Source organism: Eumetopias jubatus, unplaced genomic scaffold (genome assembly GCF_037043125.1).
Source record: "Eumetopias jubatus isolate StellerSeaLion01/CBP00866 unplaced genomic scaffold, mEumJub1_p1.0 scaffold_10, whole genome shotgun sequence".
Classification (NCBI taxonomy): domain Eukaryota; kingdom Metazoa; phylum Chordata; class Mammalia; order Carnivora; family Otariidae; genus Eumetopias; species Eumetopias jubatus.
In genome coordinates, this window is record NW_028274816.1 from 72,832,965 (window position 1) to 72,847,663 (window position 14,699).

Sequence of the window (14,699 nt, forward strand, 5' to 3'; positions counted from 1 at the left end):
CGCCCCGGACCCATTAAAACCACAGCTTTGCGTCGCTTTTCCTGTTTTAAACTTAAAAGACCTATTCACTTAGCCCCTGCTCTGTGTCCAGAACCTAAAAACCCAGAAGGAAAAAAAAAAAAACAAAACAAAACCCAAAGAAACCAAAAGAAGCAAACACCCTACTGTTGCCAAAACGTAACAGAGGACGTTCCTTCAGGTTTCTCTGCATCCTGCCCTCTGCACCTGTCTTAGCCTCCCCCACTGTCCTAGGATTCCATCGCCAGGCAAGGAAAACACGGTTCTTCCCTTACCTCCAGCAACACATATGCAAAGAGCTGGTAAATCCAGGCTAGGAGGGGGCTCCGCTCTGAGGCCGCTGTCCACGGTACCACACCGCCGAGAGCCTGGCTCTCCCGCGAATCATTTATAAAACTCCTGCCAGGGCCAAGATGGGCCTTGATGGGGCGTGGTGGTGGCGGCCACCACAGAGCGGGGAGAGGTGGCCACCCTCGGCCCACACCTGCCCACGTCCATTAGGAGCTCCATCTTCCCCTTCCGGATTGTTCCTCTCCTGACACCGGTTCAAGTACCAGATAGGATGAAGAAAACCCGATTCTCCTTCTCATCAGGGCTCAGGTTCAATGTCACTTTCCTGCATCAGATGCACTGGGGCTTGAAACGCGAAGGTGGTCCAGCCCTGTGCGTCTTCTATTTCTAGATTTAGGGAAGAATGCTCTGTCACAGAAAGAGAATGAACTAGGGGGAGGGCCAGTGGACCAGAATCTAAGCTAAGCTTTGTGTCCCTTCAGCTGCCTGACTTCTCAGAAGGAAGTCTGAGAAGTCTTTATAGCATGCAAGTGAGATGGTTTCGGAAGTTTTTTCTGCATCGGAAATGAAGGGGCTGGATTAGGGGATTTCTGAGATTTCTCCCGTTCTCACACCCAGTGCTGCTGCCGCCTAGCAGAGCGGTCCTTCCACTTGTCTTTTTCCAGAACATTCTTCTCCTTTTAATCCTACCTTCATCTTCTCTTCTCAGTAATCAGTCTCTTCCCCTACCCACCCCCACCTCCCTCTCCCTCTCTTTCTTGTCTCTCTCTCCCTCTTTCACACCCTTCTAAGGGTTTGTAAATATTTATCAGACTTTAGATCCTGACTAATTTAATTATACGTCATCTCTGCTATTTGGAGTCTTTTTTTTTTTTTAATAACTAGCTGCAGAATCATTCATGAAGACTTAGTTCTATTCTGATTGTAGATGCCCCCTCAGTTTCTTATACACGGACTTCTTCATTCTTGAGCTTTTCATTTCGCTCTGTTATTCAACCGAAACGAAACTTCAGGGGTTTTTTTCCCCCAAGGTTACCTCAATGCTAAGGTTCCTGAATCATTGCATATCCAAAAGTGTTATTTTGATACAACTTTAAATGAAATACAGCTTAGCTCAGGATAAAAGTTCTTCTCTTTTGAATCTTTAACGACCTTTGGGCACTTCCTACGAAAGTGTAATTCCAACCCTCCCACCCCTCGACCTTCGTTTTTCAAGTAGCTAGTTCTAGCATTACTGTGTTTGTCTTTCTATATGAACACCTATGAAATGCTTTCTTTATTCCCAAACACTCCAAATTTCGCAAATAGTTTTCAAAGCCTGCAGCTCTCCAAGGGCAGGAACTAGGGTGGGGGCTCCAGTAGCACAAATTTGAGGAAGGGGGGTGCCTACTCTCGGGGTGAGGTGCACATGTTCAGTTCTCCACACAGGACAGAAGAATTATCCTCACTTTTTAATTTGGTGCTTCAAGAATATCTGAGATCCAGGGGTGCCTGGGTGGCTCAGTCTGTTGAGCGTCCAACTCGTGATTTTGACTCAGGTCATGATTTCATGGGTGGTGGGATTGAGCCCCTCGTCTGTTGGGCGGGCTCCATGCTCGGTGGCGGGGGGCGGGCGTCTGCTTGGGATTCTTTCTTGCCCCTTCCTTCTGCCTCTCCCTGCCTCAAATAAATAAATAAATCTTTTAAAACTATATTAAAAAAAGAAAAGAATGTCTAAAGTTCAGAAACAGACCCACTGTGGAGAGGCATGACAGATGATTTCTTAGGTTCTGATCATCTTACAGAGTTGTATGTGAATTTCAGTTTTTAATGTTGTTAAGTTTTTTTTTCCTGGATATTTTTTGGCGTCTTGCTAGGACATTGGGAGAAGCACATCAGTTCCCAAGAGCCAGACCCCTTTTTAAAACAGAGTTTGGGATCCATGGATATAGAGTTAAAAATTATATTTTAAATCTTACAGAAAAACGGATTCCCCAGTGGAGTAAACTTGGAAGGAGATAATCAGAGGGTGAGGCATCAAGCCTTGGAAAATATTGGTCTATTTCTGTATTTGTTCAGAGTCGATGAGTGAGGTAATTTGTGGCATGGCTTGGGGACTAAGTCCTAAACAGACATGAAGGATTCGTGCTTGAATTCATGATCTAAGATAATTCTTGCTCCTTTCCTGTCAGGGTTATTCTCCTCTCTGACCTGGATACAGATGTATTTTCTGCCCTTTCCTGATGTTCCCCAAAACCAAGAATCCTTGACTTTTCTCTCCTACCCTGGAGAGCCAAGGAACATAATGGGCTTTTGTTTGTTGGGTTGGTTGGTTGTTTTTCAAATAAGCTTTCTTCCTTTGTCATAAAGCCTGGGGAGAGTTAGAATGCTTTCTCTTTCTTTACTTGATCATTCACAGTTTCACCAGGAATCGCCCATCAAAGGCCCTGGGATGCGTACCAGCCTTTATACTTGGCGTTGATGTACCTTGAGGAGGGTTTGGTTATAAGAATGGTACATCTAGATTGGGTCAGCGTGGGAGCGGGTTCAAAAACATAAGTCTTCCTCTCCTACAGAAGCCAACTCAAACACCAGCTCTAGGGAGTTTTCTTTCCAGCCTTACAAGTCACGTTTGGAGTGGGGTCCCACATCATAACAGCAGGAAAAGAAATACTGATGTGGTTGGACCTTGGCCTGAGGGATGGCGGGCTGACAGCGCTGGGAGTGTGCTGAAAACTTCCCCTGCTCCAGGCTCACGCCAACGGGGACCCCTGGGAGCCACCTTCTTGCCAGGGCCATGCAAAGAGCATGTTTTTCCTAGAATTTCCTGCTGCCGGAGGCTTCCAAAAACAGACACGTTGTTTCTGTTTGGTTGTATAGACGAAGCAAATGTGTGCGTGCAAGAGCCAGAGTTATTGACTCCTCAAAGTAAATTACCTTTGTGTTACAACTCGGGGGTCTTTTCCTTGCAGCGTGTCCTTCCCGGAAGGAAGAAAGCTCTTGAAAAACATGTTCTGTCTCTTGCCTGTTTGCAAGATTCCAAGCAGAATGATTTGCACTCTGCAATGCATAGGGAAGTAGTACATTGAATGCTCATGTGTGTTGACAGAATATCGACACTGGCCAATAACATCCACCCCAAGAGTCCTGCTCATGCTACCTGGGTGTCTGGGGAGGTTCAAAGAATACGCACGTTAGAGCTGAACTAACCTGGATTTTCATTCTCTTTCACTCATCATTGTATGTCTTCAGACAAGTCGCGTGACCTCTCTGAACCTATCTCCTCAACCATGAAATTATGTTAATAATTCCAGCTTTTCACTGCTGTTAATGATGTGAGAAGTGTACATCAGATCTGGGTCAGTGGTAAATGTTTTAGTAAGTGTTCATTGGCTTCTGTCTTCAGACACCTCCATTTGAATTCTTGGTGGCCCTGTGTCAGTTATTGTTAACATAGCCCTACCTGTGAAACTTCCATTTTCTAGCAGTGACATCTTATTTTGATGTTTCGGGCACAGAAGAGGTGTGGGGCAGAGATGGGTTCTCCTTAGTCACTGCCTTACTGGATGCTTCGAGACCACTCCTCTCCTGGACTTCCTGGTCTTTCTTTTGCCTACAAGCGCTAGGGGAAGAGCAAGGGAGCCTTCCTTTGGACTAACCTTATTCTTTCAGACTTCATTGATTTTGAAATGGATTTTGTTGATGCAGATTGGCCCTGCCTAATGATTTACACAAATCTTTTTTTTTTAAGATTTTATTTCTTTATTTGAGAGAGAGCGAGAGAGATCACAGAAGGGAGAGGGAGAAGCAGACTCGCCGCTGAGCATGGAGCCCGATATGGGACTCGATCCCAGGACCCCGAGATCATGACCTGAGCTGAGGGCAGATGCTTAACTGACGGAGCCACCCAGGTGTCCCTGATATATGCACATCTTTTGATGTGATTGGTGGGGTCACACTTCAGAACAGAGCAGTTGTGAGGCTGTGCAGAGTTGTAAACCTGAAAAATTAATAATGAATTTAAGTCCTGCTCCTTACATCGAGTCTTGGAGGTGGGAAGGTCCTAGAGACGTGGAGGACAATAGTCTTACTGTTTTGCTTCTGAAGAAGCCAGGGCCCCGAGAATGAAAGTGATTTGCTCAAGATCACACTGTTTAGGAACAGCAAAATCAAGATGGATCCACATTCTATTCCCAGTTTTGAGTTTCCTATAAAACAGTGTTATCTTCATGGAGACATAGGTGATCCTTCCGTGTCATATTTTATAATAAAATCAATAATGTTTTACCCTCATCAGAATTCTTAGGCAGAAATCCTAACTTTTAAAAACTAGCCTAAGGGTGCCTGGGTGGCTCAGTTGGTTAAGCGTCTGCCTTCGGTTCAGGTCATGATCCCAGGATCCTGGGATCGAGCCTGGCGTCAGGCTCCCTGCTTCTCCCTCTCCCTCTTCTGCTTCCCTGCTTGTGCTCGCTCTCTGCCAAATACATAAATAAAATCTTTAAAAATAAATAAATAAAAATAAAAATTAGCCTCAACTCAACTTAAAGAGAAACATTTTTTTTTCTCTTTTAGAGAAAGGGGAGCCTACTTCTTTCTTCAAAATAACTGTTTTTGGTGGGGGTTGTTTGTTTTAGTAAAATTCCTGTCATTTTCTATGTGTAGAACTTGGGGATCTTCTTTGAAAACTGCTTTGTTCCCATCATAATTCAGCTGTCCAGCGTCATCAGAACACCCCTCCCTCTCCCACATGAGCCCCCCCGCCCTGCCCCGAATCCAGGTCTCTAGCTCCTCAAGCTCGGATCTTGTTGGAAGAGCCTCCCACCGCACCTAACCACCTGAGTTCGTTTCTTCATCCATTCCAGCTGGTGCACTGGTGTGGGGTTTCCTTTATCCTTAATCTTAAAATCGTCTTCTTGGTCAACTTCATACAGCTCCCTTGATGACAGATTCCTTCCTCTGTATTCAGGTCAGAGTTTGGCTCTGCTGGGGTCTTCACAGCCACCCTCTGGACAGCTTTCTCAGATTCTCAAGTTCTCCATCTGTCGAACCATCTTCACTGTATTCGCATCCTACCCCTTTCATCTGCTGACTTTCTCTCATCCGTTGCGATGGAAATGACCTTGCACCAGGCACCAGGGCACCCATTGTCACCTTCCGTATACTGTCTGTGGGAACTAGTGCGTGCTGCCTAGCCTCTCTGAATCTCAGCCTGCTCATCAGAAAAATTGGGGAGCACGATGGCTAACTTCTCTCTCATGGGGCCGTGTAAAAATTAAATGAGGAAGCAGTTGCTAAAATGGTTTGCAAACATAATGCAGTCTTCAGATATCTCCGTACCCCTGCCCACACCTTAGAGATACATCCACTATGATGCCATGAGCCACCACCGTGCTTATAGCACTGTGAGAATCAGTGGCCCAGGTGTGGGATGGAGGTTAGGTGGCTCCTGTTCTGATAACTTGGGCAAAGGGGAAAGGGTCATTGAGAGGACCACTGATTCCTACGTATGGGAGGTCAGCTTCTTTTCCTTTATGATCTAAATTTCTTTGAGTTGGAGATGTAGTTGGTTTAGCAAATGCACTGTTTTGAAATGTGTGTTTTTCTTGGAGAATTATGGAGAATTGGACCATTTATTTTTTTTATAAGTCTTGGAAAATTTTTATTGAAGTATATAACCAAATTCAGAAAAGGACACAAATCCCACATTACAGAGTGGTATTCCCACCTCTCCAGAAATACCTTGTGCCCCCTTCTGGTCACTTATTCTCCTAAGGGTAACCACTGTCCCCAGCATCTAACACCACAGGTGGGTTTTGCCTGTTTTTGAATTTAGGATGAGAGAAATCACATAGTACGTACATTTTTGTGACTGGCTGTGTTTTTCAACATTGTGTTTATGGTATTCATTCACAAGTGTTGAGTCACTCATTACAATTCTGGATTTTATGTGTATCTTATTTATATATACATATACGTATGTGTATGTATTGTTTGTATCATCAAAAATATATACACACGCATATACATATACATACATATATATGTATATAAATCTTCTATTTTTTTAAAAGATTTATTTATTTATTTGAGATAGAGGGAATGAGAGAGAGAGAACGAGAGGGGAGAGGGTCAGAGGGAGAAGCAGGGACCCCCGACTCGGGACTTGAACCAGGGACTCCAGGACCATGACCTGAGCCAAAGGCAGTTGCCCAACCAACTGAGCCACCCAAGCGCCCATATCTATTTTTGATGGATGTTTAGGGAGCTTGCGTTTGGGGCTGTTAATGATTAACCATGAATGTTCATGACCATGTCTTTTGATGAACATATGTACGATTTCTATTGTGTATAGTCCTGGGAGCAAAATTGCTGGGCCATATGTATACATATGTGCAGCTTTGGTAGATAGTTCCAAATAGTTTTCGAAAGCCATTATGCCAATTTATACTCAGACCAACAAAGAATCAGTTGTTTCACATCCTCGCCCACACTCGGAATTCTATGTGGTTTTTATTCTAGCCATTCAGGTGGGTGTATGTTATTGTGTTTTAATTTGCATTTCCTTGATGACTAATAAAGTGCCATACCTTTTCATACATTTATTGACTATTTGGATACTGTTTTTCGTAAGCAGCGCCTATTCAAGACATTTGCCCATTTTTCTTTCATGATGGCTAGTTTTGTTTAACTCATTGATTTGCAGGAGCTCTTTGTGTATGATGGATATAAATCTTTTGTCAGGTATATGTGTTTTAAATATTTACCATCATTCTCATGTTTGCCTTTTTACTCTCTTATTGGTATCGTTTGATGAACAGAAGTTCTTATGTTTAATATAGTCCAGTTCATCATTCTTTTCTTTGTGGTTCTTCCTTTAAGAAACTTAAGAGATATTTGCCCCCCTCAATCATTAAGATGCTCTCTTAGGTTTCCTTCCAAAAGTTTCACTCTTTTATCATTTATATTTATATGTACCACCTGGAGTGGATTTTTCTATAGGGCAAGATATCAAGATTTATTTTTCCATGTGAATAACCAATTGACCAAACACCATTTACTAAAAATACAATGAGGGAGGGTAATTTTTTAAGGAAGAAGTACCTCTGGAGAGGGTCAGTAGCAGTTCCTGTGGGAGGGTGGGGGAGCAGGAAGACAATATGAGGGCAGAGGGAATTCAGAGCACTATGACCCAAAGGAATACAAAGGGTGAAGCACATGAGGTGGGTTCTTTTTTATTCTTTTTTGAATGTGCAATGAATTTGTGTTGTTGAGTGCCACTAAGGGCTGCCTCTTGGTGGTGTCCCTGACCATGCAGGTGATGGTGATGTAGACAGTGGTGGTTTTGCCTCTAGGACTATCAGTAGGGTGCTGTCATGGAGGCAGATCTGTCCTATCCACAGTGTGGCAGTGGGAAGGCCTTCTGGGTCACCTTAGTACTCCTACTATGAACAACTCAGTTGACTTAGGGCTTAAGTAAAAATAAACTATTTAGAAGGTGTCTCATGGTTCATACTTGGCCATATCCGACACCATAGACCACTAGAGAGCTGTTCGAATAACTGTAGGCCCATAGCGATTCATCCCAGTGTGACATGGGATCCAAAATGAAATCCCCAGGACATCTAGGAGGCACAATGTCCCTGGTCACATGGAAGTGTTACCAAACAGATCCCTTCTGGGAATAACTGTGCCATGTGGCATGGGAAGAAACTGATTCCCCTTAAAAACCGAGCTCCCCTTTCTCCCCCCATAACAGGCAAATAACTTGGCTTTGCCAGTTCGTGGCCTTCAAATCAGGCACTGTTCTGCCTGAATGTCATACACATAGGGCCTCTAATGGACAGATGCGTGGATGTTCCAGGAACATGTCAGAGGGGCTCTGTCCTCCTCTGGACCCTTGTGATCTGGACTAGGTGGGTTTCTCATGGCAGCTGGAAATACCTTCTTAAGAACAGTTCTTGGTATGTTCCCTGCCCTAATGGTCATGTCAACACGGCTTATGGTCCAGTTTCCCTAGCCCCTTGGCTTGATTTTTTTGGGTGAGGTGAGTAAGCTGAGATTGGAGAGGTTGAATGACTAGCTCATGGTCACCCAGCCAGCAGTGGGCAGACGCAGGCCAAAAAACATTATTTCCTAATCAGACAGCTACAAAATATCACATAAATTATTATAGTCCCCTTTGGTCTAGCAAGAGGAAAGCAAAACCACAGCACAAACCTCTTTCAGTACCTTGTGCTAAATGTTTAATTATCTGCAAAACCAAAAAGGCTCTTTTGTTTAATTAAATTCTATTGATGCAATTGAAGCCCTTGTCTTCTTGGGGAGTTGTTGGTTTTTTTTTTTTTTTAAATAAATGATAATATGATAAAATAGACATAATGTTTATGTTTACCATCTTAACCATTGTTAAATGTACAGTTCAGAGGTGCTGAGTGCATTCACATTGTGGAGCAGTCTTTTTCCAGAACTCTTCATCTCACAAAACTAAAACTCTGTATCATTAAACAATTCTCTCCCCCTCCCCCAGCTCCTGGCAACCACCACTCTACTTTCTGTCTGGGACTCATATAAATGGAATCACATAATGTTTGTCCTTCTGTGATGGGCTAATTTCTCGGAGCAGAATGTCCTCAGGCTTCCTCCATGTTGGAGCAGGTGTCAGAATTCCCTTCCTTTTTAAGGCCGAATACTATTCCATTGTGTGTCTTGTGTGTATGGAGTATATTTTCTTTATCCATTCATTTGCTGATGGACACTTGGATTGCTTCTACTTTTTGGCTGTTGTGTTCTTTGGGGAGAATGAGCACATGTGTGCAAGCCACTTTGTAATAACCCTTAATTTGCTTGTGAGATCTCTTCTTAACCCTTCTTTGCCTTCCTCAGGAAAAAAATATAAGCTTTCCTAATTTTTCCTTATCGTTCTGGTTTCTACCCATTTCCCCATCCATCCCCATACCTACTATTAATGTCTCCAGATCTTCATCACTATTTAGAGGTGAAGTTGGGATAGCCTTACCCGGTTAGCCTGGAAATTAAGGCCTCCTGCAACCTACCTCTCCCATCATCCAATCGAATTTCTCACTCGCCACCCCAACTTGTTCCGTCTTTAGGGAAACTTGACGTGTCTTACTATACGCACCTTTCTTCTCCCTTAGCCTGTCTGGTATCTCTTCCGAGGTTTCATGGTACTGGGATGGCTTTTTCTCTGCCCATTTGGGCCCAAGTCCTGACACAGAATAAAATCACAGTGTTATGTCTCACTCAGGTAAAGAAGGACGATTTGCAGGTTCTCCTCAACACTTTGAAATACGGTATTCCAAATTACACCTGCATTTCGTTCTATGTGATAGATGAGCTCTACTTTAAACATTGAAATTCAAATTGCAGTAAGAAAATGAATAAAGAAATTAAAAAGGAGATGACTATTTAAAGAATCCTGTTGTGAGTCCTTTTACAACGTAAGCTTCATTAAGGATTTATTTAGACTATCACTTCTTCCTTTTTGAAGAAAGGTGGCCTGCAGGTGGCTTCCAGTTCGCTGGGACTCCCCACCCCCACCCTCCCCCGAAACCATGCCAAACCAGTCCGTTTTCCTCATCCTAGAGATGACAGTCATTAATGTGTTTTTTTCTGAAATCCCATTTTAGCTGTTTCCTCTTCAAACGCCTATTTTGGATACCTCTTTTCCCTTACTCTATTGAGAGAATGTAAAATATGGTTTCTTTCTTCAGAGACATTAGTGGGATTTCCTCTCGTGCAGCACAGTCTCCAGCCAGAATCTGGGTGGAAAGGGCTGCTGGAGATCTGGGGGTTCCCCTGCGACAGCAGAGAGAGGGAGATTGAGATCCCCCCAACCAGTAGCTTCTGAGCGAAGTATGTTCTGTCTTGCCAAAAAAAGAGGCCGAGTAGTTAAAAGTCAGGAGAGGAGGCAAGAATGTGGACTTTTTTTCTTTTCCTTTTTTAATCACCAAATATTCTTTCTTATCACTTCGCTGATACTTAATGTTTGCTTTTGCTATCCCCGATGTTTTTTACACAGTTGATCAAATTTCCTTCACTGAATCATTCCACCAATGTCTGGGTGGATCTCCTGGCTCATTTTGTAAACGTGCAACCTAAGCTTCCAGAGTGGGTTGGCCTCACCCATTTCTCAGTTCTCTGTGGGGAGATGCACAGTGATGAGGCTGTGAATTCATGTCACGCAGTGACACCAGTGTTAACGTGCGTAGTGACAGCAATCTGTGTCTGCCTTGCGGCAACACTGAATTTTGGTTGCTGCTTAGTCTTCCCCAGAGCTTAAGGCATATTTCGGGAGTGGGGGTGGGTGACAATAAAGGTTCTTTTGCAAAAAGAAGTGCAGCTTTCTTAAAACAACAGCAAAAAAGCAAGAGAAATCAGGTATCTAATTATCATGTCCTTCCCCAAGGAAAAAAGTAAACATAACCAGGCTAAAATATCAAAGACCGCAAAGATCTGAGAATCCCGGCATCCCCGAACTAGCCCAGGGTCAATGGCTTATTGCTACAGATGTTGAGGAATTTTTGCCAAAAATAATGACAATGGGAAGCAGAATGGGTCTTTTAAAAGTTCTTATATAAATTCCAGTTAGGTAACATACAGTGTAATATTAGCTTCAGGTGTGCACTAGAGTGAGTCAACACCTGCATACATCACCTGGTGCTCATCACAACAAGTGGACTCCTTAATCCCCATCACCTGTTTCATCCATCCCCCACCCACCACCCCTCTGGTGACCATCAGTTTGTTCTCTGTATTTAAGAGTCTGTTTCTCAGTTTGTCTCTCTCTTTTTTTCCTTTGCTCACTTGTTTCTTAAATTCCACAGGTGGGTGAAATCCTATGGTATTTGTCTTTCTCTGACTTATTTCGCTTAGCATAATCCTCTCTAGTTCCATCCACATCACTGCAAATGGCAAGATTTCATTCTTTTTGATGGCTGGGTAATATTCCATTGTGTGCATATATCACATCTTTATCCACTCAGCAATCAGTGGATACTTGGGCTTCTTCCATCATTTGGCTATTATAGATAATGCAAAGCTAAAATGCAAATAAATGTATTTAAACAGATAACAGAATCTAGAAAACAGAAAGAAAGGCAGAAAATGGGAAATCCCTGGGAACTATAAAATTACAGTTCAGACTGAGGATGTAACTCACTGCTAAACTGGGTGACTTATAGAAACATATTAATTGCCAAAATTGTCAAGACAAGGCAGGGTATTTACAAGAAACCAATTACCATGGAAGAAACTGAAAAGATATGTTTGGAAAATCTTGTTTCTTTCCTGTCCTTACCCTCAAAAGCATCAGTGTAAGATGGCTTTGTAGGTAATGCCCACCAAATTTAAGGAACAGAAAATTATTTTGCCGGGCGCCTGGGTGGCTCAGTCTGTTAAGCGTCTGACTCTTGATTTCGGCTCAGGTTGTGATCTCAGAGTTGTGAGATTGAGCCTCATGTCAGGCTCTGTGCTCAGTGGGGAGTTTGCTTCTCTCTCTCTCTCAAGTAAATAAATGTAAAAAATCTTTAAAAAAATTATTTTGCTACTTAAACTTCTCTAGGATAGAGAAAAATGTGAAACATTTCTCAACTCATTTTATTGGTGGATTAATTCATATTCTAGCAATTGATTAAGCTATTGATCACAAGAAAAACTATAGGAACATCCCATTAATGAGTATGAATGAAAAATCCAGAACAAAATAATGGTGAACCAAATCCAGGATGATATTAGAAGAACAATCTATCAGAGTCCAACAGAAACAGCTTGTATTCCAGGAATAAAAGTCAATCCAGTGTCAGAACATTTAGAAGTTTGATTCTTCTCACAGTGGATCAGAGGACAAATTTAGTGCCGTTATTGAAATAAATCCCCGGCTACATTTATTCTATTGATTTGAGCCACAGCTATTTCTTACAAAATTTGGGATTAGAAAGACAATGCCATTATATCAAATAGTGGACGTAATGGTAGTACGTTCAAATTGGAAGAGTAAATAGTTTTATCTCTCCTGCTCATCCTTTTTGACTGGCCCTGAGACTCACCAGTTCTCAGTAGGGTGCTGTTTGCTTGACCTAGGTGGGAACGTCTGCTCCGTCAGGACTCCAGTGGCATAGTTTTCCTTCGATAGGGCAAAGTGATCCTAACCTTCATCAGGAAGAAAAAGCAGACAAGAATCAAGAACGTTTTGAATGGCAAAGACCCAGAATTCACTTTGTCGTGGGAAAAATACATGATGATAACAACAGTTGAGCCCATGTCCAGGCGAACCATGATCTGTATAGTGATGGCATTTCAAGTTACTCAATAAAAGACGGATTGCTTAATAAGTCTTGTTTGTTACAGGAAAATTCAGAAACTCTAAAGAGAAGTAATGTTGTGTACCAGGCAGTGGCATTATGTTAAATAGAACTGCTTTGTTTGTAAGAAAACTGCAGAATGGGCTCGGGGTATTTTAATACCATTTCCTAGTAGTATGATCGTGTTTATTAGGATTGTCTAATTTACCTAAAGGATTTGATGAAGGTGATTTTCTGACAGCATTGTGGGTTACTGGTAAAAATAAGATAAAAAATTACATAGCACTTACTCTGTGCCCCGCACTCTCCTGAAGTATTGAAGGATATTACATTAACTCGCAACAACCGTGTGAGGTGGATATTACTATTTCCCATTAAATACATGAGGAAGGAGGGGCGCCTGGGAGCCTCAGTGGGCTGAGTCTGCTTTTGGCTCAGGTCATGATCCCAGGGTCCTGGGATCAAGCCCCACATCGGGCTCCCTGCTCAGTGGGGAGTCTGCTTCTCCCTCTCCCACTCCCCCTGCTTGTGTTCCCTCTCTTGCTGTGTCTCTCTCTGTCAAATAAATAGAGAAAGAAAGAAAGAAATCTTAAATAAACAAATAAATGCACGAGGATCAGGTGCTCAGTTGGTTGAGCGTCTGCCTTGGGCTCAGGTCATGATCCCAGGGTCCTAGGATCCAGCCCCACATTGGGCTCCCTGCTCAGTGGGGAACCTGCTTCTCCCTCTCTTCCCGGCTGGTGCTCTCTCTCACTACCTCTCTCTCTCAAATAAATAAAATCTTAAAAAAATAAAAACAAATAAATACACTAGGGACCTGAGAAGCTTGTGCAACTTCTCCATCTAGGAAGTGGGAGGGTGGGCACCAGCAGTTCAGGCACCACCACCGCCCCCCCCAGAGTCTAGAGGACTCCCCCCTCCTTGGCAATGAGCTCTCTCTGTACAGCAGGGAAAGTCGCTCCCTTTTCAGGCTCTAACAGGCCCTTTTGCTTTCCTCAGGGACCTGATGCCGAGGACCCTGGAGGGGCAGATCACCATGGAGAAGACACCCAGTTACTTCGTCACCCGCGAAGCGCCCGCGCGCATCTCGGCCATGTCCAAGGACACCAAGCTCATCGTGGTGGTGCGGGACCCGGTGACCCGAGCCATCTCGGACTACACGCAGACGCTGTCCAAGCGGCCCGACATCCCCACCTTCGAGAGCTTGACGTTCAAGAACCGCACGACGGGCCTCATCGACACGTCGTGGAGCGCCATCCAGATCGGCATCTACGCCAAGCACCTGGAGCACTGGCTGCGCCACTTCCCCATCAGCCAGATGCTCTTCGTGAGTGGGGAGCGGCTCATCAGCGACCCGGCCGGCGAGCTGGGCCGCGTGCAGGACTTCCTGGGCCTCAAGAGGATCATCACCGACAAGCACTTCTACTTCAACAAGACCAAGGGCTTCCCCTGCCTGAAGAAGGCCGAGGGCAGCAGCAAGCCGCACTGCCTGGGCAAGACCAAGGGCAGGACCCACCCCGAGATCGACCGCGAGGTGGTGCGCAGGCTGCGCGAGTTCTATCGGCCATTCAACTTGAAGTTCTACCAGATGACCGGCCAGGACTTCGGCTGGGATGGATGACCATATAATTTAAAAAGAAAAAAAAAATCAGAATATAATATATTTTTTTACCAATCGGTAGAGAAAAGGCAGTTTAATATTTGTGCTGAAAATGTTTGTTTCAGTTTTTTGTTTTTTTTTTTTTGCAATGAATGTTAAGAGCGTGTTCTCACCACCTCCCCCATCTGCCTGTGTCACCGGCCCCGAACATTTGGATAAACAAAAAAGGAAAACCTCACTCACCAAAATACTTGCAATTTTCGATTTCTGTTTTATGTTTTATATGCACAATTATAAACTCTGAGCATCGGTGACCATGAACTTTCAAGAAAGTCCTGGGGGTAAATCAGTCTCTCTGTTTCTGTCTCTACCTCTCTCCTTCTGTCTCTCTTTTCACAGGTCCCAGATAAAACGCTCTCTCCTTACATTTCCTCCCTTTCTTTTTTTTTCCTGTGCCACTTCTTCAAAACCATTTCCCAATTAATAATACT

At 43.6% G+C, this 14,699-nt stretch overlaps 1 protein-coding gene across 1 annotated transcript in view; it reads left to right on the forward strand.

The window, feature by feature from the left end:
* Positions 1-14,229, forward strand: part of HS3ST3A1 (heparan sulfate-glucosamine 3-sulfotransferase 3A1) — a 93,719-nt gene extending 79,490 nt beyond the window's left edge. The window contains exon 2 of the mRNA XM_028089063.1: positions 13,608-14,229. Within this exon, the coding sequence (XP_027944864.1) occupies positions 13,608-14,229 (622 nt within the window). The remainder of the gene's footprint in view (positions 1-13,607) is intronic.
* Positions 14,230-14,699: the final 470 nt, after the last annotated feature.